Genomic DNA, 27,721 nt, shown 5'->3' with positions numbered 1-27,721 from the left:
GTAACCGTGGGTTGAGAATGGTGGTCGATGCCTTACTTCCCAGCATTGGGAAGGCTGAACAGAAGATTCCAGTATTCAGAAGGCTGAACAGAAGATTCGAGTTGGAGGCCAGCTGGGGCTACAGAGGGAAACTGTCTCATATAATAAGCTGGATTTCTTTTTTTTAATTGTGAAAATACTGTACAAAGGGGTTACAGTTACATGAGCAAGGTAATGAGTACGTTTCTTTTCTTTTCGGGGTCCGGTTGTGGGGCCTGAACTCTGGGCCTGAGCGCTGTCCCTCAGCTCTTCAGCTCAAGGCTAGCGCTCTACCACTTGAGCCACAGCCCCACTTCCGGCTTTCTTCTTTTTGCTTATGTGGTGCTGAGGAATCGAACCCAGGGCCTCAGGCATGCAAGGCAAGCGCTCTACCACTGAGCCACCTTCCCAGCCCATGAGTACGTTTCTTATCCAGCACTGCTGCCTCCTCCTTTGTTTTTCCCTGACCATCCCTTCCCTCCCACCTCCACAACTACCCCCCACGCCACCCCGTAAGCTGGATTCCTCCAGGAGAGCCTTCCCTCACCCCCACACACCGCTCCTCAGGCGAGTCTTCTTTCTTCAACCGTGTCAGGTTAAAGTGCCTGGTCTTCTATCCCCTCCCTCCCATCCCAGACCGCAAACTTTTCCGTCTTAACTTCGCTCGCAGCGCCGCTTCCGGGCCTCCCACTGAGCCCGCCGGCTCGGGGGCGGGATAAACCCGGTTCGCTATAAAGGGGCGGGCTCAGAGGCGGAAGTGGAGCCGCGAAGAGATCTCCTTCCGCCCTGCCAAGCTCCCGGAGCGGCTGAGTGGTACTGCGACTGGGGGAGGAAGAGCAGGGCCCGTACCGAAATGGAACAGGTGGGTCCTGCAGCGATTTCTCGGACTGGGAGGTAGTGCGAGGGCTTTCTGTTGCTGGTGGCTCCCGCTTTCCGGCCGGGCGTCCGTTCTTGGTTCCGTCCGACCCTTCCCACGCCCCCGGCAATCCAGGTTCCGCCCCCTTCCTCTTCCTCGGCCTGTATGCAAAGCGCGTGCGGGGTTCGTGGCGGGGCAGGGGTGGGGGGGTCTTTTGCGTTCATCTCCAGCCGCCCGAGAGGGTCCCCCAGAGGACGTCGGGGATCACTGTTCAGAGCCTCCCCGCTCAGCAGTGAGAGCTAAGGACTGTTACCTGGGTGTTGGGGCGGTGGGTTGGGAGGGGTCTGAATGTGAGGATGAGTAAGGAAACATCTCCTCAGTCCCACAGCCCTGTCTCTCCCTGTCATCCAGTCTGCCCAAGTTCCGTGGGAGACCACCGCGTGTTAACTTCCTAATTGATATCAAAAGGGCCCTTTAAAACTATCTTTCTTGAGTTCCTGCAGGCGCATAATACCACGGACACTCATTTCTGGTTGACATGCCTTACCCCTTCCTTCGCCTCACCCGATTTTCCTTCTTCCTCTCCGACAATAGGTCAGAGGTATCTCTTCACATTCTTTCTTGCTCGACTCATCACTCTGTGTACTGATTCTGGTGGTCCCTTCTCCCTTAGCGTCGGCGTCACACCAGCCAAATACCCAGATGTAGATGTGGATGGGACATCTCCACTTCCATGGAGCTCTCTGGTTCCAAATCTGAACTGATCCTTTCTTTGTAGATTTGTCTTTCTTTGCTATCCCATCCCAGCACGAAAATCATCTTGCATTTCCTCTTCTCTCTCAATTTTCACATTTATGAAATAATGTTGGAGAGCTAACTTCCTGAACTTCTTGCTCCTCTTTTTTCTCTGTTACCCCACTTGTTGACATGTTTCTCACCAAGATGACTGCAGTAGCTCCCCAGAAACTTCCACACATGGCCTGCAGCCAGGGTCTAAACTCTAGCTTCCAAAGATCTTTTAGAACACAAGTCAGATTGTGTTAATTTCTTTCTTATAACCCTGCTGGCTTCCCCTGGCCCATGGGAAAAGGCTGAATACCAAACCCAGTTTATGATATTCTCTGATCTGATTTTTTCCCTAGCAATCTCCAGTATGCACCCTAAGGTTTAATAATTGGCCCTGCATGGTCTTGCTCACACCTTCTTAGTCATGTCTCCATGCCTTTGCACCCACTACCCTCTCTGATCTGCTGGGCTTCCTTCTACTCATCCTAAAGTGTACTGCTCACACAAAGTGATCTCTGGTTCTCCACTTCAAACTTTGTATCACCTGTTTCACCTTTCTGATTGCTGGGACTATAATCATGGACCTCCAGACCTGCCTAACTCCCTCTATAATGCCATCATGGCTGAGAATCTAGACCTTCTGAGTCATACTACCTTTTTGTTTTTGTTTTCGTTTTTTTGGTGGGGATTGAACCCAGAGCCTTGTTCTTACTAGGCAGGAGCTCTACTACTTGAGCCCCACCTCTAGCACCTTTTTGAATTGGATTATTTTCAAGATAGGGGTCTCATTTTATGCCAGGGCTTTATGGGCCGTTGTCTTCCTAATTGTGCTTCCCCAAGTCGCTAGGGATAATAGTTGTATGTCCAGCCAGTGATTGAGATGGAATCTTGTGAACTTTTATTATTGGGCTGGCCTTGAAGCACAGTCTCCCAGCCTCTACCTCTCTAGCTACTAGCTACTCTAGTTGTGCTTGGTATTGAACCTTGGGCCTTATGCACATTAGGCAAGCATTCCACCACTGCTCCAGTGATTTTAGGACTTTGAAGAAGTCAGCACTTCACTTTTCTTATTTATAAAATGGCGATAGTTGCCGGACACCGCTGGCTCACACCTGTAATCCTAGCTACTCAGGAGGCTGAGATCTGACGTTCGTTGTTCAAAGCCAGCCTGGGCAGGAAAGTCCCTGAGATTCTTACCTCCAATAAACCACTAGAAAACCAGAAGTGGCTCTGTGGCTCAATCAGTAGAGTGCTCCTTGAACTGAAGAGCTGAGGGACAGTGCCCAGGCCCAGAGTTCAAGCCCCACAACTGACCAAAAAAAAAAAAATGGTGTAGGGCTGGGAAGTTGGCTCAGTGGTAGAGTGCTTGCCTCACATGCATGAGGCCCTGGGTTCAATTCCTCAGCACCACATAAGCAGAAAAAGCCAAAGTGGCACTGTGGCTCAAGTGGTAGGGTGCTAGCCTTGAGCTGAAGAGCTGAGGTACAGTGCCCAAGCCCAGAGTTCAAGCCCCATGACCGACAAAAAAAAAAAGTATAGTGTCTTCCTCATATGGTTGTTGTAAGAATTAAATGAACTAGGCTTTAAACTTGCCAGGTATGTGAGAGCTCAGTAAATAAGCATTAGTTATTATGACTAATACAAGAGCAATCAAGTTCACTGGTTATGATTTGTAATTTTATAAGCTGCTTGAAGATAGTTGATGTGGCTTATTCTAAGGATATGATATGGATTTATTAAATGAGGATTCAAGGGTGAAAAGATCTAAGTCTCTGAGGTTGGGGAGAGGGGAATCAGAAGGAAAGAAAGGAAGATTGGAGATGGGATCGGAGATAACTGGGGATCTAGCTCAATGGTAGAATGTTTGCCTAGTTTGTGTGAGGTACTTATGTCAGTCCCCACCAGTGAAAAAAATGAAAAAGACATACAAAAAAGGCCAAGACCTGCCAGGTGCTAGTGACTCATGCCTGTAATCCTAGCTGCTCACCAAAGAGAATGAGATCTGAGGATTGCAGTTCAAAGCCATCCTGGGCAGGAAAGGCTGTGAGACGCTTATCTCCAATTAATTACCAAAAAACTTGAAGTGGAGTTGTGGAAGTGCTAAACTTGAGTAAAAAAACAAAAACAAAAAAACATCAGTTCAAGCCCCAGAACTGGACCAAATTAAAAAAAAAAAAAAAGTCCCAGACTTGATGTGAGTCTGTTCAAGAAAATGGACCTGGTAAATGTTCCAAGATTAAGCATTAATTCTAGAATGCACCCAAGGGAGAAGATAACCAGGTGCAACTTCACAGAGACGTGAGGATACCCAAGGGAGGGAAGTTGAGGTTGGAGTGGTTTAGAGAAGGAATTGCTGGGGCCTCTAAGCAGAGCTCTGATGGGTGCCACAGCATGGGAAGAGGAAAGTGATTCCTTTCCTCCATTGACCATGAGAATGTGTCCCCTTGGCTTAGGAGCCCACAGAAACTGTACCCTGGGGAGGTCTAGAATACTGGTGATTGAGGCTAATTAGGCCTCACCAGACCTGAGGGTCCTGATGGACCAGAGCAGGTCCCTGGGGACCCAGAGACTTGCTTGGGTCTAGCACACTGCAAGCTCTCAGTTCCTGTGAGCTGCTTTCTGCTGAACTCTCATACATCGAGGCTTGTCAGAGGAGAGCATAGTGAGTGAAATCCCAAATCCTGTCTCCCCATACCCCAGACTGGGGCTTGAACTCAGGGTCTAGTGCTCTAGCTTTGGCTTGCTTGCCCATGGCAGGTGCTCTGCCATTTGAGCCACACTCCAGCCTGACTTCTTTCTAGGAGGTGGAGTTTTACAGACTTGTCTTCCCTGGGATGGCTTCCAACCATGATCATCCAGATCTCACACTCTGAGTAGCCAGGGTTACAAACAAGAGCCATTTTTAGCACCTGGCTTATTTTTCAATTTTCTGGATGAGGCTGAACCTAGAGGAGGTAAGTTTAAGATTACTCAGCAGGGATTTGGAAGCTGTTTCCTGACCCCAGGTCCATAGCTGGCTCAGAAACGGCCTCTTTCCCCTTCTCCAGGAGGCACCTGCTTTATGAGCGTGACAGAGATGTCCCATGTGGCCAGGCCTGTGTACCTCTGGACTTTCCCTGGCTAAGGAGAGGCTTTTATCTGATGGGCTAGTTCTCAGTGCAGCCTGTATGGCAGGGCCTTTCCTTGAGAGAACAGAGGGCTCTCTGGGAAGTCTTTCCAAAAACTGACCTTAGGAACTTAACTTCTTGGGGCTGGGAAGGAGGCTCAGTGGTAGAGTGCTTGCCTTGCATGCATGAGGCCCTGGGTTCGATTCCTCAGCACCACATAAGCAAAAAGAAAAAAGCTGGAAGTGGCGCTGTGGCTCATGTGGTAGAGTGCTAGCCTTGAGCTGATGAGCTGAGGGACAGCGTGCAGGCCCAGAGTTCAGGCCCCACGACTGGACCCCCCCCCCCCAAAAAAAAAAAAAAAGAAAGAAAAAGAAAGGAACTTAACTTCTTCCACCCAAGTTTTACCCACTGGCACTAAAGGGTGAAATCAGACCTGACTCACAGTCCCCTAAGTTGGCCAAGGGTCATGTAGTCCCAGAGCTGGGTCATCCTTGGTATTTATTTACCAGGGCCTGCATGGAGGTGGTGGAGGATGGAGAGTGCTTGGTGAGGAGTCTAGCTTCTGTTTCAGCTTGATTCCCCTCCCCGTCCTTCTTCTTCTGTAGGAAAAGAGAAACAGACTTGGTTTTGACCTTGCTATCTTATCGGTCATTCTCATCCCAATCCCTTCCCATAAACTTCCACTTCCCCAGGGAACTGTTCCCAAGGGCCATTGAACTCTGAAGAAAACCCCAAGTAGGCCATCTGTGCTTAGCTCCCTGAGACCAAGACACCGCCTTCCAACCAGCAGGACTAGTGAACCCTCAGCTTGGACAAAGGCTATGCTGGAAATGCCTGGCCCAGGCTTTGCTTCTGCCATGAGCCCACGAGGAGGGCAATGAATTGAGCACATACACCATTCATGTCACATTGCTAGTTCCTTTGAGCTTTGTGACATGGATACTGTACTGTGCCCATTTTGTGGATAAGGACACTGAGGTTCAAAGACACTCTGTGATTGGATCTAGGGCACACAGAGTAAGGAATGGCCTTTGGCTGATGGTCTTGGGTCTGATGTTGACCTTAGACCTGGAACGTCTCCCCTTTCCAGGATGGACTTATGCATCCACAGATCAGCTAATGTCCAGGACATGCAGGAGTTCTAGTGCAAGGCCTTGGGTTGGAGCATGTAGGATATGTCCATCAGTGAGGAACCAAGTAATAAGGTAGAGAGTTCAAGAGGAAGAGCCAAGGGTCTTGTGGGCCAGGATGGGAACTAGGTGAGCTGAAGCCACTGAGGTTTGAGGCACTGGGGAAATTACGCTCTGCTTTTTTTTTCCTTTTTGTGTGTGTGTGTGTGTGTGTCAGTCCTGGAGCTTGAACTCAGGGCCTAGGCACTATCCCTGAGCTTTTTTTTCCCCCTCAAGGCTTGTACTCCACCACTTGAGCTACAGCTCTACTTTCAGCGTTCTGGTGGTTAAGTGGAAAGTCTCAGGTAGGGCTGGGAAGGTGGCTCAGTGGTACAGAAAAAGCCAGAAGTGGGACTGTAGCTCAAGTGGTAGAGCACTAGCCTTGAGCTGAAGAGCTGAGGGACAGCGCCCAGATCTTAGCCTCTTAAGTAGTTAGGATTACAGAAGTGAGCCACTGACCACTCAGCTTTCTCTGCTGTTCTTTCTTTCCTCCTCTCCTCTCCTTTCTGTCCCTCCCGCTTCCCTCCTTCTTTCTTCTTCTCCTTCCTTCCTCCTCTCCTTTTCTCCTCTCTCTCCTTCTCTCCTTCTCTCTTTCTTTCTCTCTCTCTTTCTTTCCTTTCTTTCTTTCTCTTTCTTTCCTTCCTTTCTTTCTTTCTTTCTTTCTTTCTTTCTTTCTTTCTTTCTTTCTTTCTTTCTTTCTTTCTTTCTTTCTTTCTTTCTTTCTTTCTTTCTTTCTTTCTTTCTCTGTCTCTCTCGGTCCTGAGGCTTGAACTCAGGGCCTACGCACTGTTCCTAAGCTCTTTTGCTCAAGGCTAGTGCTCTACCATTTTGAGCCACAGTGCCACTTCTGGTTTTTGAGTGGTTAGTTGGAGATAAGAGTCTCTTGGGGACTTTTCTGCCCAGGCTGTCTTTGAACTGTGATCCTCAGATGTCAGCTTCACCAGAGCCTGGCTTGTTCTCTGCTTTTAGCAGAGCGGACTGCTGTGTTGGAGATCCAGAACTTGTAGCCACTGAGAGACAGTGGCATAGCCTGGGTAGTATAGAGGTAGCTGAGCAGCAGGCAGATACCAGTTGGATCTAGAAGTACTTGATCACCCCCACCCCCATCCCCATACCCCATTCTCAGCAAAGGCTCTTGTGTTTAGCAGGCCCCCGCCCCAGGGGAAACTCACGTGCTCCTGTAGTGAGGTCAGCTGTGCTCCTTCCTTGTGGGGGCCTATGGGTGAATCTCTCAGAGCCTACCTCCTTCCCATGGCAGGTCCTCACCCCTACAAGGAGTAAAGGAGATGATGTCTTTGGGGCAGCACTGTGGGCCACTGCCAACTGCCTTCTGGATGGCAGTCCAGCCTCTAGTCTGCCTTCTGCCTCCCTCCTCATCTTCGAGCCAGCTCCCTGCTGGGCTGGCTGGCAGCAGGACACAGGCTGAGGCCAACCTCCTCCACACCCAGAGCCTGGCTTCATTCCCAGCTGTCCCCTCTCACTTTACCTGGGTGCTAGCAGACTGTTTGACTCAGACATCCCAACCCGGCATGAAGTCAGCACACTGCCAGTCAGCACCCAAGACTCTTCCTCTGAAGAAGAGGCAGGATAGGAACAATAGCTGACTCTCATGTGATGGTCACTGTGTCAGGGAAACTGTAGGCCATGATATGGAATGAGTCATTTGCCCATAGAAATAGGTTCCAGGCTGGAGATGGCATAATGGTATGTGCATGGAATCCCAGCAACCTGGCCGATGGAGAGTAGAATAGAGGTTTAGAGCCAGCCTGATCAAAAAGTTAGTGAGAACCCATTCTAAACCAAGAAGCCAGGTATGGTGGTTCAGAGATGTGATTCCAGCCTACTCAGGAGGCATAAATAAGAGGATCTGGGTATGAGGCTGGCCTAAGGCAGAAAAATGAGAGACACAGATCAAAAAAGTTTAAAAATAAATGTAAACACAAAACAACAAAAAAGAGATTGTTTTTCAATTGTTTACCTCATTTTACAGTGGGGGAAACCAAAGCACCAGAGCCTAAATGACCAGGGAGATAGAAATCCACAGTTTACCCTTTTCCCAGCTTGGAGGTTGGTTTCTTTCTCTCTTTTTTTCTTACCTTTTTCTTTTTGACTGTCGTGGGATTTGAACTCAAGGTCTAGCATTAGCTGGGCAGGTGAACTAACTTGAGTCTTCCTCCAGTCCTTGGAGTCCAGTTCTTGCCTGCTCCCCCTGTTTTGTTCTGAGTTAGGGACACCCGTGGGCAGCCCTCAAGGTTAGTCAGGGACTGGTTTCTGAGGAAGGCAAGATAGCCATCTGCCCTTCTCCCTGGGCCCTGAAAGAGCTTGGAAAAGCCACACTGCCCAGAAGTGTGTCCCTTCTGGGTCTAGGTGACATTTGTCCTCTGTGGAACAAGCCCTTAGACACCTGAGAGTGTTGGTGGGATGAAGGTGTCAGCGTTTCACAGGCATCATTCTTCCTGGATGTCCATAGCCCAGGTAACCCCACCTTGTAGGTATGATGGCTGAGGCTTGCCAGCCTCAGTTCCATGTTCATGACACCGGCTTGCCTTAGCCAAGAAATGCCCATGGAGCTGCAGCTCACAGGGCTCTTGAGCTGTAGACCTGTTCCTATGACTTTTGGCTTGGGGCTAAGAGCTGGTAAGGACTGACCCTACCTTTGCCCCTGCCACTTAAGACCTGTGGAAATCAGGATCTAGGGTAGGGGTGAGGGGTAGGAGAAGGCCTCAGCTGTCTGCATTTGAGGTCACAGGTGGGAGGGGGTCATGGAAATCAGTCCTCCCTCTACCAGGAACCAAGACTACTCTCCACAACTTCCTGTCCCTGACCGCAACCTGAAGATCCACTCTCCCCTGGAGCTGAAATAACTTTACCCTCCATATGACTGAACCGGGGCCCCTGTGGGAGGAATGAGCTTGGTGTGGGCTACACAGCAGGTGAGTTCAAGTTTGAAGCCAGTCCACTTAGGTCAGCTCTTATTACACATCTCTCCCTGGAGAGAGGGGGGGAGGGGGGACAGAGAAAGAGAGAGAGTGTGTGTGTGTGTGTGAGAGAGAGAGGGAGACACACACTACCATCAACCCCGCCTTGCTTTCTTGAAAGCCACTTGATTTCTTGCCAGCCACTTGTGTAACTGACCAAGCACTGACCAAGCACTTTCCTCCCTCCCCCTGCTGCTTACATCATTCTCAACTCTGAGGTGGGAAATCTCCAGACCCTGGGTTTACCGAGAATTGGGAAACAGTGGGAAGAAGCTAGAAGGAGGGTATGCTTGGTAGCATACATAACACAGTTTAGCAATTTAAAGTAAAAGGGTCAAGATTGCTCAGTATATTATTGGCTTTTAAAAATACACTTAGCTGGGAGAGAGTGAAGGAACAGAAAGACACTGTGTGAAAGGAAATGTACTCATTACCTGACTCATGTAATTGTAATCCCTCTGTGCATCACCTTTATAATAACAATAAAGTAAATTAATTTTAAAAAATACACTTAGAGCCGGGTGCCAGTGGCTCATACCTGTAACCCTAGTTACTCAGGAGGCTGAGATCTAAAGGATTGTGGTTCAAAGTCAGCCTGATCTGGAAAGTCCATGAGATCCTCCTCCCTCCCCCACTCCCCGTCAGTTGTGGAGTTGAACTCTGGGCCTGGGCACTGACCCTCAGCTCTTCAGCTCAAGGCGAGCACCCTACCACTTGAGCCACAGCGACACTTCCCATGAGATTCTTATGTCTAATAAACTACTCAGAAAAGGCTGAAGTAGCACTGTGGCTCAGGTGGTAGAGTGCTAGCTTTGAGCCAAAGAGCTCAGGGACAGCACCTAGGCTCTGAGTTCAAGCCCTAGGACTAGCACATGCACGCGCGCGCGCACACACACACACACACACACACACACACACACACACACATACACACACACAAATACACTTAAAGAAGGGCTGGAGGTGCTGCTAAGTGGTAGAGCACTTGTCTAGTACATGGAAAGCCTTGGGTTCAAGTGTCAACACTGCAATAATAAAAACACAGTTGAAGAAACTGAGTCTTAGAAAGGTTTGAGCACAGGGCCAGGAAATCAGCTACCCTAGCTTTGAACCCTAGCTGCAGAATCCTTTTTTTTTTTTTCATTTGCTGGGGTTCTACTCCAGGATCTTGTACATGAGAGGCAAACACTCTACCATGGAGCTACATCCCCAGCCAGTCCACTACTTTTATCAGCCACGTTCTGAATCTATTATCCCGAGTCTTGTACCATTGCACGTGTGGCTGTTCCTAGCATGACCTGGGGGCTCATAAGGGAAGGGAAGGGAAGGTCTGGAAGGGGTGTAAGGCCTGTACATGGCTATCCACCAAGAGCTGCAGTGACTCAAAGATCCCCTGGGCCACACATTGATTCCCACCCACTCCTCCCCTCTTCCACCCTCCTTCACCCTCTAACCTAGGAAAGCAAAACCTCCCTTCTCCCCATCTTCTTCCCCCTCATTCTCTCCCCCTCCCTCTCTGCCTCCTCTGGCTCCTTCTCACTCTCCCCAAGCTTTAGCAGCTCAGCTTCCACAAACACACAGGTGTCAAGTCTGCAGCCATCTTGGGCCGGCTGCTTCACTGCTTCACGCATGTGGCATGCTCCCTGTTCCCTTCCTGACACCTCTGAAGGCGCTTTGGAGGGGCCGGTGACAGCAGGCGGTGGGTTTGGCAGGGGGGTGCTGCTCCCAGGGGACTGGGTGGCAGCCCTGCTGTCATTCCTGCCTCCTGCCTGGTGAGGGCGAGCGCAGGCAGTGGGTGGAGCCTGTGCAGCCAGCTGCCAGCCTTGGCTTTTGGGCTGGCTTAGCAGTCTTGAGAACTCATACCAGGCAGGCCCAGGCCTGAGGCAGTTTTCACTCCACCTGCATGTGGTCTGGGCACCTCCCAGGCTTTTTGCTGTCCAGTGTTCACCTGCCTTCCACAGAGCATCTATCAAAGGCCTCCTGTCCTGAGGAACTTTGAGGAAGCTCTGGTCCTTCTTGGTGGCTCCTCATGACACCTCCACTCATCACAGTCCAGTGTTTTTGTTTTTGTGGTGTTGAAGGTAGAACTCTGGGCCTCACTAAGTACACTAAGCATGAGCTACACCCCAGCAGTCAATTTAAAAAAAATCTTTTATATATTGAAGATTTAAGTAAAGTTTTATTTATTTATTATTATTATTATCATCATCATCATTATTGTTGTCTATGTCTTGGTTCTAGGGCTTGAACTCAGGGCTTGAGTGCTATCCTTGAGCTTTTTTGCTCAAGGCTAGGGCTATACCACTTAAGTCACAGCTCTATTCCCAGTTTTTTGTGGCTAATTGGAAGTTACAGTTTCATGGGCTTTCCTGGCTGGGCAGGCTTTGAACCATGATCCTCAGATCTCAGCCTCCTAAGTAGCCAGGTTTCAGGCGTGAGCCACTGGTACCTGGCTTCAAGTTTCATTTTTTAAGATTTCTTTAAAAAATAAAAATATAGGATCCTGGCAGTAGTGGCACTTACCTGTAATTCTAGCTACTTAGGAGCCTGAGATCTGAGAATTGTGAGACTCTTATCTCCAAAAAGCTAAAAGTGGAGCTGTGGCTAGGGTGATAAAGTCGAATGAAAGAGCTAAGGGACAGTGCCCAGGCCCTGAATTCAGACCCCAGAACTGGGGGGAAAGATGAATTTGTAATACCACTGGCCTTTTCCCAGATAAACAACAGGCTTGGCAAGTAGGACTTCCTGCAGTTACTGAGAGTCAGTGGCTGCCCCAGCTGAGGTACAGATGTCTTGCTTTGGGAGCTATACTCTGGATTTAAAAGTCTCATTGTGGACTTGGAGCTGCTTTCCTGAGGTGGCAAGCTGTGTCCCCCACCCCCATCTCCCACCACCCCTTCCTCTGCCTTCAAGCCCTGGAGCTTGGCTCCCACACCCTCACATCTTCAGCTCTCCCAGGCTTTCCAGCACCTCTGCTTTCAGCCCCAGCCATGTCTCTCGCTTCCACAGGACATGTCTGGGTGTGTGTCAGTGTAGTTGGTTGCCACTCCAAGTGTGTCTCACACCCAAGCTGCTGCCGCCCAAGTCCTGTGCCCAGAGAGGGAGGGGAAGATAAGTAGGAGAGCCATGACACTCAGAAGTGAGACAGGAAGATAGGGATGGGGGAGAAGAGAAGGGGGGTATAAGAGAGAAAAGCAGAGACAGAAATGAGGCGAGTGGAGAGAAGGACTCCTAACAGTGGGGGAGGCAGGGGATGGGGAGAAAAAGGAGGGAGGATGGGAGAAAGGAAGGGAAGGAGGGAAGAAATCCCCATGCAGACACGGATGTGATACCTTCTGGGGCTGTGGGTAAACAGGCATTTTTATACATAACTGGTGGGAAGGCAAACTGCAAAGGGAATTTGGATACTCTGACAAAACTATACATGCAGTTTGACCCAGCAATGTTACTTCTAGTAATCTATACTAAAGATAAACTTCTGGCAACACGCCTGTAATCCTAGCTACTCAGGAAGCTGAGATGGGAGGGTCACTGTTCAAAGCCAGCCTGGGCAAACAAATCTGAGAGACTATTACCTCCACTTAACCAGAAAAACAAAAAAGTTTGAAGTAAACTGGGCGCTGGTGTCTCACACCGGTAATCCTAGCTACTCAGGAGCCTGAGATCTGAGGATCGCAGTTCAAAGCCAGCCCAGGCAGGAAAGTCTGTGAGACTCTTATCTCCAATAAGCCACTCAGAAAACTGGAAGTAGTGCTGTGGCTCAAGGCTAGCCTTGAGCTGAAGAGCTGAAGGACAATGCCCAGGCCCAGAGTTCAAGCCCCAGGACCAACAAAATAGAAAAAAGTAGAATTGTGGCTCAAATGGTAGAGTACTAGCCTTAAGGCAAAAAGCCAAGCAAGAGTGCGAGGTCTGAGTTCAAGCCTAGTACCAGTAAATGTACACATGCGTGCGCGTGCCTGCACACACACACACACACACACACACACACACACACACACACACACACACACACACGATATGGAGCAGTTTTCCAGGATATGATGTTAAGTGAAAAAAAAAAAACAAAACATGTAAAAGACCATCTGGGGGCTGGGAATTTGGCTTAGTGGAAGAGTGCTGGCCTAACATGCATGAAATCCCAAGTTTGATTCCTCAGTATCACATAAACAGAAAAGGCTGGAAGTGGTGCTGTGGCTCAAATGTTAGAGTGCTAGCCTTGAGCAAAAGAAGCTCAGGGACAGTGTCCAGGCCTTGAGTTTAAGCCCCAGGACTGGCAAAGAAAAAGACCATCTGTAAGAAGGGTAAGATAGGGCTGGGAAGGTGGCTCAGTGGTAGAGCGCTTGCCTTGCATGCATGAGGCCCTGGGTTCCATTCCTCAGCACCACATAAGCAGAAAAAGCTGGAAGTGGTGCTGTGGCTCAAGTGGTAGAGCACTAGTCTTGAGCTGAAGAGCAGAGGGACAGTGCCTAGGCCCCGAGTTCAGGCCCCATGACCAGAAGAAAGAAAGAGAGAGAGAAAGGAAGGGAGGATAAGGGGAAAAATACATATTTGTTCTTTTGCATTTAGCACTAAAAAAATAAGTTCCTATTATGAATTGAATTGTATGGGGGGTGGGGGAAGATACAATGAAGTCCTAACACCCTGTACCTCAGAATGTAACCTTATCTGGAAATGGGTCATTGTGGATCCATCAGTTAAGATGAAGTCATATGGAGCAGGTGGGCCCCAAATCTGACTGGTGTCTTACAAGACGACAGCCATGTGAAAGGAGAAGTATGTGACAGTGTAGAATCGAGAGGCTGGAGCTAGGCAGCTGCAAGCCACAGAATATCAGACGTTGCTGACAGCCACGCAAAGTCAAAAGGGGAAGGAAGGCTGAGGGAGAGCTGACACCCTGATTTGGACTGTGGCTTCTCAAACTGAGGTGATTAAAAAAAAAAAAACACACAACCTTTTCTTTTTCTTTGCTGTTCTGATGGTGGAACTCAGGACTTCAAACATGTTGGTTAAGCATTCCACTGAGCTATACTCACCTAATTTTTTTTTCCTTTTTTCTTTTTTTTTTAATGTCAGTTGTGGGGTTTGAACTCTGGGCCTGAGTGCTGTCCCTGAGCTCTTCAGCTCAAGGCCAGCACTCTACCACTTGAACTACAGCACCACTTCCGGTTTTCTGGTGGTTAATTAGAGACAAAAGTCTCACGGACTTTTCTGTCTAGACTGGCTTTGAACCCTGATTCTCAGATCTCAGCATCCTGAGTAGCTAGGATTACAGGTGTGAGTCACCGGTGCCCGGCTCTCACCTGAATTTCTAATTTCTGTGTTTAACAGAAAAAGACATGAAATACAAGTGGATGCTAGAGATGTGGCTTAAGTGGTAGTGCTCTTGTCTAGTAAGTGCCAGGCCCTGTGTTCACACACACACACACACACACACACACAAAGTTACTTTTTTAAAGACAAGAGGGCTGGGAATGTGACTTAATGGGAGAGTGCTTGCCTAGCATGCATGATGCCCTGGGTTCATTCAGCTCCTCAGTACAACATAAACAGAAAAAGCCAGAAGTGGCACTATGGCTCAAGTGGTGGAGTGTTAGCCTTGAACAAAAGAAGCTCAGGGACAGTGCCCAGACCCTGAGTTCAAGCCCCAGTATTGGCGCGCACACACACCAAGAAACAAAAAAAAAAAAACCCACAAAAGAGAGGAGAAGAGCTGAAGTTGGAGAGGGAGATGAGTCTGCAGGATACAGGAGAGCCATTTGAGACATGGAAATGTCAGCAGCCCTGGAGCTGTAGCAAGGGCTACCCTGATCCTGTAGTCTGGTACTGATCTGGCTGGTGGATGTTGGGGGGAAGGTCCCTTTGCTGGTGGCCTTTCACATCCCCTCTAAGTTCTACAGCTTTGTTTTAGAGTTGGGCCTACCTTCTCTCAACTCCAGACAAACTTGACATGAGGACCCAGTAGGTGGGCCTGATGGGAGGCTATGGGTTGGGTGAGCTGGCTCTGAAATTTCTGGCCACAGACCAGCCTATTTGGGACCTGATATATATTGAGGGCCCAGGACAACAAACCAAACAAAGGCTCAGGGATAGCATCTCTGGAGGGAGGGTGCTTAGATCCTGCTTTCCCAAGAGTAGGAACAAATCTCGTGGGCTCTCCTTTCACTGTCCCCTACACCTGTTCCCAGGTGGTTTGGGGTATGAGAAGACTAGAGATGCCTGATCAGGTCCCCAGCAGCTCAGGCTCATCAAGCTATGCATTGTTGCACCCCAAACTCAAGTCCTCTGGCTCCCAAGAGGACCTTCCTTTCTCCTGGATGACAAGGTCCCCTCCCCACTAGGAGCCCAGCAGATTAGTAGGGCAGGGACACTAGAGCGGTGGGCTGCGTGAAAGGGATGGAGTCCTCTGGGCCTCCTTTGCTCTTTAGGGGTCACGACAGCCCCAAGGTTGCACAAGATGTTAAGGGTGGGGATGAGTCCATTCCCTCAGAGCTGCAGTTGTATTTTTTCTAAGTTGAGTGGAAACATCCTGGGTTGAGCATGACTGTGGACGAGGGGGCATTGGGGAGCAGAACACTGGGCTGGACTTGGGAATGGTGGATTCTCAGAGTTTGTCCTGTTCCCCTCTGCTGCATAGCATGGGGCTGAGGGCTAGGAGCCCCTCCGGAGGGTTGTTTATCCAGCAGTCGGTTGTGAACCTCTATCAGGTGTCACACATTTTTTTTTTTTTTTTTGTGTCCGGTCATGGGGCCTGAACTCTGGGCCTGGGCGCTGTCCCTCAGCTCTTCAGCTCAAGGCTAGCACTCTACCACTTGAGCCACAGCGCCACTTCCGGCTTTTTTCTTTTTGCTTATGTGGTGCTGAGGAATCGAACCCAGGGCCTCTGGCATGCAAGGCAAGCGCTCTACCACTGAGCCACCTTCCCAGCCCTGGTGTCACACATTTTGCTGGACACCTGTACAATGTGACCAAATTGGGCAAAGCTTCTGTGCCTGAAAGTAGAGTTTACAGTCTGTGCGAGAGAGGACAAACCATAACGTGAAACAGTCAGATGAGATTCCAAATGCAATGAGTTCACCGAAGAAAGTCAAGCCAGGTGATATGTGCTGAGTGGGGGCCCAGGAGGGGGTCTGAGAGGAAGGCTTTGGGGCTGGAGAAGAATATTCTAGGCAATAGAGCAGGTTCAAAGGCCAGCTCTAGGACAGGGTGTCACATTGAGGGACCTGAAAGAAGGCTTGAATGGCTATGGGGTGGTGCGGGGAGATGGGACTGTCTTATAGGAATTGCTGGACAGAGCAGTCCCCCATAACCCCCACCCCACCCTACTCCTGGGCCTGGGATCAGGCCCTAAGAACATGGGTAAGTAGGGAAATGGCAGCTGCCTTGTGGAGCAGGGCTTGTTGGAGACGAGGGTAGGCAATGATGGTTAGGCTTGGTGTGGGTAGGAGGTAATAGAGAAGGTAGAGAGAAGGGATGTCAGCTGCCCTCTTGAGCAGGAACACACTCTATGTCTCTTGTCTCTACTCTCTTCTGTCTCCTCCTAGTCCCTCCCAGTTGCCATGGATTAAGGGTGGAGGGGAGGGCTGGCTGCTGGGAGGGACTGTGGCTTTGTGCTGGGAAAACAAAGAACAGAGCCTGGGGCCCTCTTCTCCTGGGGGTGGGGTGGGGGCTGGCCCTGGGGCTGTTGACTGGATCCTGGGAGGCTGAACTTCTCTCTGCCTCCGTTTTCCCCCTTCCTCCAGGTCTGTGTCTCTAGAATTTGGGAGGTGGGTATGGCTCACTGAGGGAATTTGGGCACACACTGCCCTGGGTTGTGGGGTTGGGACAGGATTGGGCACCTTTCAGGGGGTGCTCGGGGCTCTGTGGGAAGGAACAGAAAGTACCAGGACCTCCAGTACTGAAGATCATTTGCCTGCTCCCCCAGCCTAGCCGTTAAGGCCCTGCCCACCCCACTTCAACGTGGAGGCCCACCAGGATGAGCAAGCTGCCTGGGGAGCTGGCCTGCGACTTGGAGCGCAGCCTGCCAGCTGTGGCCTCCCTTGGCACATCGCTGTCCTGCAGCCAGAGCCTGTCCTCGCACTTCCTCCCGCCAGCCCCAGAGAAGCGCAGAGCCATCTCTGATGTTCGGCGGACCTTCTGCCTCTTTGTCACCTTCGACCTGCTTTTCATCTCTCTCCTCTGGATCATCGAACTGAACGTGAGTGGGGTGGGGCTGGGAGAGAAATTGGGTCATCAGACCTCTGTTTGTCTATCTGCCACTCGTGAGGATTGCTCTGCCCATGGAATGGAGTATCTGAAAAACAGGACATAAGAACAGCGGCTGTTAATAGTTTTAACTTTGATGAGGGTGGGTGGTGAACAGACTTCACCTTCCTGTTCTGCTGTTGGCCTCTGCACCATACTGCCCCCTAGTGGGAACACTAGGACAAAGTAAGATTGGGGGGGCCTCTGACTGGATTAATGAAACTTTTTTTTTCTTTTTGTCCTCCTTTGCGCTCTGGCTCCAATTCATCTATCCATCACTCACTCACAGAGTAAACATTTTTTGAGTCTCTGCTGTGTCCCAGGTATTGTGCTAAAAGCGCAGGATACAGTGGGAAGAACAGATGAACTCTGTCCCTGGTGGCCAGGGTTTTGGTGAGATGCAGTTCCCTAGGCACAGGTCCCTGTTTCTACCTTTTTCAGGGTTTGGCCCACCCTTGGCCCTTCAGTGCCACAAAGGCAGGCAGAATCCTGCCCCAGTTCCTCCTCTGTTCATGCATGACCTCACCTTCTCAGAGCCTCTCCCCATTTTCCTTGTTTTTTTTGTTTTTGTTTTGTTTTTTGCCAGTCATGCGGCTTGAACTCAGGGCCTAGGCACTGTCTCTAAGCTTCTTTAGCTCCAGGATAGCACTCTACCACTTGAACCACAGCACCACATCTGGCTTTTTCTGTTTATGTGGTACTGAGGAACCCAGGGCTTCATGAATGCTGGGCAAGCTCTCTATCACTAAATCATAATCCTAGCCCATCCCCATTTTCCTTCTGTAGCATGGGCTCAGAAAGAAATCTGGATGGTAAGGGCTCAGAATTTTGGATGGTAAGGGCTCCTCCCAAGTTTCAAGTTTGATTGATAGGAAAACCAAACAATGCCGCACACGGACAGTACTATGAGGCTTGAACTTAGAGCCTGTCACTCTTGGCTTTTTCCACTCACAGATGAGCCATACTTGTACTACCAGCTTTTGCTGTGATAAAAGTCTCATGGACTTTCCTGCTCTGGCTGGCATTGAACTGAATAGCCTACTGAATAGCTAGGATTTCAGGCCTGAATCACTGCACCTGACTTTCCTGATAGACGTATTCAGGTGCTTGGGGCAGGGCTAGAGGAGAGGTAGGGGAGGTAAGTTTGGCTGTGGATTAGCGAGCTGAAACAAAAGGCAGGGCCCTGAGGTGGATGACTGTCCTTTACATACTGGAGATGCAAAAGCACCATCAGTGATAAGGAGCCACCACTATGGAGGGCTTCTGGCCATCCATCAATGTGAGGGCTGATGCCAAAGAGGTTCAGAGGTCTCAGGCTTCTTCCTTATGAAGGTGTCAACTATCATCAAAGCAAACACTGAAATTCACCCACACCCTACATTCAATACATATTTTATAACCAGAGAGGAACGGGGAAAATGTTTTTCTCATTTTACTTTTGAAGTTATTTGGCTGTCAGCTGTGATTGCTTGCCATTCTCACATTTACTTGAGAACGTTTGCAAAGTGAGAAAACCTAACCTACAAATTCTTTTCAATGTAATGAAAAAAACCAGAAGATTGGAAACTATTAGTAGTATTGGCATGGGGTTTCACTTGGCAGACATTTAATGAAAATGTTGATTTCCAGTTTTATTTCTATTTATTTCAGTTTATTTAATTTCCAGTTTATTTTCTTTCTTTTTTTTTTTTTTGTATTTGTTTTTCTGCTTATGTGGTGCTGAGGAATCGAACCCAGGGCCTCATGCATGCAAGGCAAGCACTCTTATCACTGAGCCACCTTCCCAGCCCCCCAGTTTATTTTCATACTTAGAACTTTATTGCACTGGGGATAGAACTGGTCATACTAACTCAGTGCTCTGTCCTGGGTAATACTCCTATCCTGTTTTTCATACTTTTTTTTTTGTCAGTCGTGGGTCCTGAGCTCTGGGCCTGGGCACTGTCCCTCAGCTCTTCAGTTCAAGGCTAGCGCTCTACCACTTGAGCCACAGCTCCACTTCTGGCTTTTTCTGCTTATGTGGTGCTCATGCATATGGGCCTTATGCATGCAAGTCAAGCACTGTACCACTGAGCCACCTTCCCAGCCCTGTTTTTCATACTTTGGAACATATTATTTTTAGTTTTCTGGTGGATTGTATCTATGTGATCCATGAGCCCCCGTATGGTTATGTGACCAGCACCAAGTTTTATAACCAGAGGTTTCAAAGCAGGAATGGAAACCCGACTCTCTTCAGTCATCCATTCAGCGCCACTGTTCAGTAACAGGACTTCCAGGCTAAGGGTGAAGAGTGTGGAGTTCAGAGCTCTGATGGACAGTGGTTGCTAGGGATGGGAGGGGCTGTGGAACCCAAGAGGGAGCTGTGTGAGGAGGATTAGGAGGATTGGAGTAAGGTGGTGGGGAGGGGGTCAGGCTGAGGGCTTTGCCAACAAGCAAAGGAAAGATAGTGTCTGGTTTTACAGGGCTTTGTGTTTTGGGGCCAAAGGCACATGGTGAAGGTACAACAGGTGTACTAGTGTCAAGAGAGGAGCTCTCTTGACTGCAGCCCCCACCCAGCCTCCAAAACACTTGGGAGCTGTTTTGTTTTGTGGAGACAGGGTCTTGCTATGTAGCCTAGGCTTAGTCTTGACTTTACTATGTAACCCAAGCTGGCCTTAAAACTCAAGATCATTACATATTAGCCTCCTGAGTGCTGGGATTTGAGGTGTGAGCCACCATGACCAGTTTACTTAGGAGTATTATAAAGGTTCCTGATACTTGACTAGGTACTATGGTTCTGTAATCTGAGCTCTTCTGGAGGCAGAGATTGGAAAAATGGTGGTTTGAGGTCAGTTGGGAAAAAGTGAGAACCCAAGTCAACAAATAAGCTGGGATGTTGTTCATATCTGTAATCCCAGTTATGTGGGCCTTAGATAGAGGAAAACAAAGTAAACTAAGCTGGAAATTTGGCTCATGTGGTAAAGCACCCACAAGCAGGCATAAGGGCTGAATTCAAACCCTAGTATCACACACATACAGACACAGATTTCTTGATGTTCAGCTCACCCTGAGGTTCAAGCTCAATGGCCTTAGCATCTGTGACTTAACAAGTCTCCCCTAAAATCCAGATGACCTGCCAGCAACCTGAGTTGTCATTGAGAGATTTCCTGGGTTCCATTCCCAGAATCCTGTGTTCCTTCTCTTCTCCTGGGGCCTAGAACCCTCGTCCCTTCTGAGGATGTCAGCCGCAGTCTGTCTTTTGGAATCCATCTACCCCTCCCCGCTATCTCACAGGACACCTCCACCCCTACCCCAACACTGGATCCAGACCAAGGTTCTGGTGTCAGTGTGTGGTGGCCGGGGCAGAGACAGAAGCAGGACAGGTCTAGCTTCTCTCTTACCATGCTGTCCTCTCCAGCAGTGTGTGATGGATTTTGCTCATTAAGTATAAACCTAATCAATTGATCCTACCACCTGGGGCTCTGTCTGACTCCACTACCCACCCTGGCCCATTACTCCAGATGGATTGTTGGCTGGGAAGATGGAGGGAAATGGAATGATATGAAGCAGGTCCCAGCATCCATCCCTCTCACCCTGCCTAGCCCCTCACCTCCCCTGCAGAACTCTAGGCCTTTAGGTCTGCCCATTCTCAGGCAGTGTGCTTTAACCCAGCCCTTCCCTCCTGAGCTGCCGGATCCTTGGGCACAGTATCGGTGCCAGGGTCTTAGACCTCTAGACAACCTCCCAGGATGCTTCAGGAGCCCCTTTGGGTGATGGTTTGGCACTTCTGCCTCTCCTTCAGGGTCCCTAGCCCATGCTGCCTCCTAGAATCAGAGGAACCCCCTGGCTTAGTTCTTTTCCTTTCTTCTTCTCCCAGACCAACACAGGCATCCGCAAGAACCTGGAGCAGGAGATCCTTCACTACAGCTTTAAGACCTCCTTCTTTGACATCTTTGTGAGTGGCCTGGCAACATCCTGGGATGCTAGGAACACAGAGAGAGCCAAGAAATGCCATCTCTGGATTCTCTTCCTTCTGCTGCACATATCCAGCCCCTTGGTCTTCAAAGGGCTCCTTGGCAGGGCCTCACCTTCAGACAGCCCCAAGTGGGACCATGCCTGACAGGGTCCTGTCCAAACTGTGCCAAAGAACATTGGTCCAGCCATTGTCTCCCGAGGCGGGTGTGCCCATGGAGGAAGAGGTTGGGGGCAAGAGTGCAGCAGGGGTGGGGACAAGGCTGGCCTCTGATCAGCGGATGCCCTCCCTGCTAGGTACTGGCCTTCTTCCGGTTCTCTGGACTGCTCCTGGGCTACGCCGTGCTGCGGCTCCGGCACTGGTGGGTGATTGCGGTAAGATGCCACTTTGCGGCAGATCTGGGGCCCAGCGGGATGTGGGGGTGGGGGTGCACAGGGTGGGGTTGGGGAGGACTCACTCCCCAGCCTTGGCTTCCCTCTTGCCCCCACCTTCCCTTCCCTGCAGGTCACTACACTGGTGTCCAGTGCGTTCCTTATTGTCAAGGTCATCCTTTCTGAGGTCAGTGGCTTAGGGTCTAGCTGATCTGGTGGGCATTTAGCCTGAGGGATGGGCTTTTCTCAGACTTGTAATCCTAGCTTCTCAGGAGGCTGAGATCTGAGGCTCAAGGTTCAAAGCCAACGCAGTCAGGGAAGTCTTTAAGACTCTTATCTCCAGTTAACCACCAAAAAGCCACAAGTATCTGTCCCTGTCGGCTGCATTGCAGTGAGGAGAATTCTGTCCTTTGAGGTTTCCAAGGAGTCATTCTCACTGATTCTTTGCTCCTAACATGCCAGAACCAGAAAGGTCTTCTTGCAGCCTGACCACAATTTATCCTGTTCCTGACTTAATTAATTTCAGAATTAATTTATTTCATATGCCTAAACAGCTGGGACCAGGAAGGGGTGTAGGTTAGTTTGGTTGGCCAGAGCTGGTGGTCATGGGATAGTATTGGTGTTGGGTGACCCCTGCATGTCACTCAGCCCCTTCCTTCTACTTCAGCTGCTCAGCAAAGGGGCATTTGGCTATCTGCTCCCCATTGTCTCCTTTGTCCTCGCCTGGTTGGAGACCTGGTTCCTTGACTTCAAAGTTCTACCCCAGGAGGCCGAGGAGGAGCGATGTGAGTGCTGGGGTAGGGCCTGGGTTCAGTGAGGGTCATCTTAGCTCTGAGAGAGGAGAGTTGCAGGCAATTGTGAGCCACTTTGCCACTTCCCAGAGGCCCAAGGGTAAGCCTGAGATGGGGTGGGGAGGGAGGGTGGGGGGGGAGGTGCAGGGTTTCCAGACTGCTGTAGCATAGCTGTTGGTGGTCTCAGTTAATGGTTACCCATGTCTCTTCCCCCAGGGTATCTTGCTGCCCAAGCTGCTGTTGCTCGTGGACCCCTACTGTTCCCTGGTACTCTGTCGGAGGGGCAGTTCTATTCACCCCCAGAATCCTTTGCAGGTGAGGGCTGGTGGGTGGGGGAGCTGCCTTCACCTTCAGGGAGGGGCCGTGTGAGGAGCAGGGTAGGCTGGGTCTGTTCTTTCTGTTCTGTCAGGCTCCCTAGGGAAAGCCAGCAGCCCTCTCCCACACTCTTAGCCCCCACATCCTTGCACTCACATCCCGAACCCACCACCTCCTACGCGCTCTCCCTCCCCTCTGCCATTGTCGTCTGCACTTATTTTTCACAGGGTCTGACAATGAATCAGATGAGGAAGTCACAGGAAAGAAAAGTTTCTCTGCCCAGGTATTTGGCTGCACATTGCCACCCTACCCTCAGAGAGGCTAGGGCTGGGTTTGGTCAGAGTCAAGCCAAGTTTCCCTTGCAAGGGTGGACCTTGGGCAGCCTGAGTGCCAGTCAGTGCCCATCCATCCCAATGTCTTCCCATCAAGCCCCTTGGTCTTCCTCATAACTGGGGGCATAGGAGGAGCCCAACTCCCAGGCTTCAGGAGGCCTCCAGGACCTGGGGATACCAGCCCCAATCCCCTGATCTGGCTCAGCCTGGTTCCTCTGGGAGGAGATGAAGAATGCCGGAAAGAACAGGCCATGAGCAAAGGAGGCCACAGGGTGACACCTTTTCATCTCCCACCCCTGGCAGGAGCGGGAGTACGTCCGCCAGGGAAGGGAGGCCACTGCAGTGGTGGACCAGATCTTGGCCCAGGAGGAGAACTGGAAGTTCGAGAAGAATAATGTAAGGAGGGCCTTTTTCTGAGGCCTGAGAAAAGCTGAGGATTGCATGGCCATAATTACATTCCTGCTCCAGAAGAGAGGGACTGAGTCCTGGGATAGGCCTTTGGGAAGGAGGCCAGGGGGGACTGGCATTTCCTGTGTGTTCCCTACTTCTGTGGCCTCGTCCTCACCTCCCTGCTGCTTGGCTTCTTTAGCTCCAGCTTTGAAGGGGAAGCCAGACTCCATGCTCTGCCCTGTGTCCGGTGTTTTGTTTCATGATCAAAACAACATCTAAAAGGCTTGCAGAGAGCTTAGAGAACCCGGGGCCCGCCTCATTCCCTCCTGGCCAGTCCCTCTGGTGGTTCTTGTGATCACTGCCATATTTCAGCTTGAGAGCAGAGCCTCTCTCCTTGTAGCCATTCTTGTCAGAACCACTGTCCCTGGACGCCTGGAGTTTTCCACTCTGAGTTGCTGGAAGACTTTGCCTGTTATCTGTTCCTCTGCCGCTAGTCTACCCCTTGTGCCCCCCACTCACCTCCCTGCCACCTGTCCCTTCCACAGGAGTACGGGGACACTGTGTATACCATTGAGGTTCCCTTTCATGGCAAGACCTTCATCCTGAAGGTGAGTGGGGGAAGGGGCTCCAGGTTCCATCTGGGGCTCCAGGAAGGGGCCAAAGATCCCCTTAGCAGGTTTTCCCAGCAGAGGGAGCTGGGGTACCAAGCTACTCTGGCACCACCCAGCCGTGGCCTGCCTTTCACAGACTTTCCTGCCCTGCTGCGCTGAGCTGGTATACCAAGAGGTCATCCTGCAGCCCGAGAGGATGGTGCTGTGGAACAAGACGGTGACTGCCTGCCAGGTGAGCCCGCCTGACCCTGCCCAACCCCCCTCATCACAAGGATGGCGGTACAGGCATTTCCCTATGGAACCAGTTACGCAGTCAGTCACTGGCTGGATCATGGGGGCCCCCTTTGTCTCATATTCTCTGTCCTCTGGGAAGTTGCATGATGGTCAAGGCCAGGTGGGTTGAGTGCCCAACGCAGGGTCCACACACATGGACATGGCTCTGGGAGCCATGGGAGCTTTCTGCGGTGCTGAGACTCCCTAGGGCAGTCAGGGGAGAGCTGTACCCCACATCTTCCTGACTGGTCCTCAGATACTGCAGCGGGTTGAAGACAACACCCTCATCTCCTACGATGTGTCTGCAGGGGCCGCGGGCGGTGTGGTCTCCCCCAGGTGAGTGTCCCAAGCCCTCTCTTCTCAGCAAGGCCTGACCCAGACCTTGGGCTCCAGGTTCCCTGTTCTGACCTTCCCTTCCCCCTCCCCAGGGACTTTGTGAACGTCCGGCGCATTGAGCGGCGCAGAGACCGATACCTATCATCAGGCATTGCCACCACGCACTGTGCCAAACCCCCAACCCATAAATATGTCAGGTGAGTCTGGTCTTGAAAGAGGCAGGGCGGGTTGTACCCAACCTGAATAAGCAGCTCAGAATACAATGTTTGCAGCTGGGTGCTTTCCCCTGCTGAGGCCTTGTTCCTGCTTCCTGTCCTGCCGGCCTTCAGTCTCCCAGTCCTTAATCCTGCTAATCTGGCTGGCTGGAACCGGGCCACCAAGGAGGGGACTGAGTGGTAGGCAGCTGGCCCAGAGACTACAGGCCAGAAGTCTAGTCTAGGGAATGGGAATGGGGCTGAGGAGCTATAATGTCATGCTGGGCTCTGAGTTCTAGTTTCATCTTCCTGCCTCAGGAGATGTAGGGCCCCTTTCCTCCTCTTCCTCCCCTGTCCCTACTGCCTGGACCTTGTCCTACTCCTACATGATATGAAAGTGCCCTCAGAAGAAAAGGTGTGTCTTGCTTATTGCCAGTCCTGGCCTCCTCACGGCGCCCCCTGCTGGCTAATCCTGGAAGCAGCGCTGGAGGGACACAGACACAGAGCACACTCTTCTTAGAACTTGAGTTTGGGGCTCTGTCATGGCACTAAGATAGACATGCCAGGTGCTGGGGCAAACACACTTCTTCTGCCTGCCAACTTCCTTATCTGCAGAATGGGCTTAAGCGTGCTCTGTGAAAAGGCCATAGGAGGTGAGCCCACACCCAGGACCTGGCTGTGTCCTTAGAAAGCCCCCTCTTCTGGGGCCCATGGTACCACACTGCTTCCTGAGTTGAGCAGGGTGAGAAGTGCCACTCCAGGCCATCCCTCCCTCCACAGCCAGAGCTGGTGTCACAGAGTGGATTGGCCAGGCAGGTGGTGAGCTCTATGCCAGTACTGGCAGACAGTCTGAGCCTGAAGCCTTGGATTGGGGGTTCCTAGACCAGACCCCTCTTCCCCCACTGTCCAAGTTGGGCCAGAAATGGGGGAGAAGTGGAGGGGCCTTGCTCAGCAGGAAGTCTCTCTCAGCGACGCTGTTGTCCTAGGGGGGAGAACGGACCTGGGGGCTTCATCGTGCTCAAGTCAGCCAGCAATCCCCGAGTCTGCACATTCATCTGGATTCTTAACACAGATCTCAAGGTGGAGTACTGGGGGGGCTATGACATGGGCCTCAGGCTGCTGTGTTATCTTTGAGGTCCTCTGCCAGGCCCAGAGCCTCCTAATTTCAGCCTCCTTTCTCACTCAAGGACTGGGGTCAGAGTCCGATGGCGTCCTCACCCTGAGTTGTAGGAGTCGCACGCCTCCTGCCTCATTTCTTACCTCTCCCAAGGCCCTGGCAGCAGTGGCTGGCTGCCAGCCCAGCCCACTCGGGCCTGTTTGTATTGCTGGTGCCAGGAACTGGGCACAGCATGTTCTGCCCGCCACCCTCGGGAGAAGGGGGGCCCAGGCAGATTCCAGAGCTGCACCTGCCCTCTGGTCTAAGGCACTCCTGCTGGTGTGAGCTGTGGGTAGAAAACCCTGCCGGGGGCAAATCATGGTGTGACTTCCTGCCTTCCCCCAGGGCCGCCTGCCTCGGTACCTCATCCACCAGAGCCTTGCAGCCACCATGTTCGAATTCGCCTTTCACCTGCGACAGCGCATTGGAGAGCTGGGAGCCCGGGCATGACCAGACCCCTCACCCACCCTGCAGGCCAGGGTCCTGACACCATAGCCTCCGGAGCTGGAAAGGGGAACTAGTTGGGCTCTCTGCTGCAGCCCTCCACAGGGCAGGGAGCCTTGGCCTCAGCAGGTGTGGGCTTGATCATTTGCATTGAGGACCACTGGCTGAAGGAGGAGTTCCGTTCTAAAGCTCTGTCCTGCTGCTGATTGCATGCAGGCCCTGCCTCAAGGAAGAAAAGATCCATGTCCTCTGCTTTGCGTTTGAGGAGCAGGGCTGGAATGGAAACCTTAGACTTGGTTATGGAGGGAGGCAGAGCGGGAGGGCTGAGTCCTGAGCAGGGCTGGGCAGCTGCCACTAGTGTAAAGGTGGCAGGCCCTTCTGCCTGCTCTCCCGTCACGTTTTCTTAAGGTTATTTAAGGTCAGGGACCTTTTTCCATACATACTTATGTACTTGTGTGGAGGTGGGGGCGATGGGTGTTGGCAGCGCATCTCTGTCTCTCCTAGGTCCCTCCCCTTCTCCCCATGGCCTTCTTGGGGATGTTTGTAATTTGAGCCAATTAAAAAAATATGAAATCAAACTAACCCAGCAGCCTTCCCTGTGCCTGTGCCCTGGCCTTGGCTTCAGCCTCACTTGTACTCTTGAGGGTAGAGCAGGGTAGCACGTACATGGGCAAGCAAGGGCCACTACTCATGCAGAAATGCCAGCTCACCCAGAAGGCATCTGCAGGAGCCCCGTTCCTGAGCTCCCCTTTCCCAAGTAGTCCAGCCCAGCTGGCCACAGGCCTTGGTGAACACAGGCTAAGGTCTGCAGCCCAGGATGAAAGGTGAGTTGCCCAGGAACAGCCACAGCAGGCTGTCTCAACTCCAAGGAGACCTGGAGTTGGGGACTGGGCTTCCAGATCATTGATCTAACTGTGAGACCCCAGCCCACCAGACCCATAGACCTCTGGATTGTGCTCACTACCCTCTTAGTCTCCACCGCCTTCATAGAAGAGGGATCCAGGAAAAGCAAGGGCCTGCTCTCCTCTGCCTGCCTTCTGCTAGTAGGCTTCCAAAGCTACCCTCAAGCAGAAGAATCCTGTCTTAATACTGGGTGGGTGTGTGACCCTGGGCAAGTCCACCTCTCTGAGCCTCCAGTTCTTGCTTCTACATGGGACCCACCATGTATAGCTGTGAGATGAGAGGCACCCAGAGGAGGCAGAATGCTCAGTAATCAAGCTGGACACAGGTGGCTCATGCCTGTAATCCTGGCGACTCAGGAGGCTGAGATCTGAAGGTCATAGTCCAAAGTCAGCCAGGACAGGAAAGTCTTTGAGATTCTTATCTCCAGTTAATCAGAAAAAAAGGTGGAATTGGAACTGTGGCTCGAGTGGTAGAGCACTAGCCTTGAGAAGAAGAAGAAAA

General features: G+C 51.1%; 1 protein-coding gene across 2 annotated transcripts; it reads left to right on the top strand.

Moving 5' to 3' along the window:
* Positions 1 to 772: 772 nt before the first annotated feature.
* Stard3 (StAR related lipid transfer domain containing 3) lies at positions 773 to 26,899 on the top strand. 2 transcript variants are annotated; one of them, XM_042674006.1, is made up of 16 exons: positions 782 to 880; positions 8,725 to 8,869; positions 16,836 to 17,108; positions 21,009 to 21,086; positions 21,401 to 21,478; positions 21,609 to 21,662; positions 22,143 to 22,260; positions 22,483 to 22,581; positions 22,809 to 22,864; positions 23,217 to 23,309; positions 23,849 to 23,911; positions 24,051 to 24,146; positions 24,444 to 24,523; positions 24,616 to 24,720; positions 25,704 to 25,797; positions 26,219 to 26,899. In XM_042674006.1, the coding sequence occupies exons 3-16, from the start codon at positions 16,887 to 16,889 to the stop codon at positions 26,321 to 26,323; spliced, it is 1,341 nt and encodes a 446-aa protein (XP_042529940.1). In that variant the 5' UTR covers positions 782 to 880; positions 8,725 to 8,869; positions 16,836 to 16,886; the 3' UTR covers positions 26,324 to 26,899. The 2 variants fall into 2 exon arrangements, with proteins under 2 accessions (XP_042529939.1, XP_042529940.1); XM_042674005.1 differs by lacking the exon at positions 8,725 to 8,869 and having other exon boundaries at positions 773 to 880.
* The last annotated feature ends 822 nt before the right edge of the window (positions 26,900 to 27,721 follow it).

This window comes from Dipodomys spectabilis, unplaced genomic scaffold (assembly GCF_019054845.1).
Source record: "Dipodomys spectabilis isolate Male_0828 unplaced genomic scaffold, ASM1905484v1 ptg000018l, whole genome shotgun sequence".
In the NCBI taxonomy this organism is placed as follows: domain Eukaryota; kingdom Metazoa; phylum Chordata; class Mammalia; order Rodentia; family Heteromyidae; genus Dipodomys; species Dipodomys spectabilis.
The sequence above is the reverse complement of the archived record's forward strand: the minus strand, read 5'-3'. Positions and strand labels throughout refer to the sequence as shown.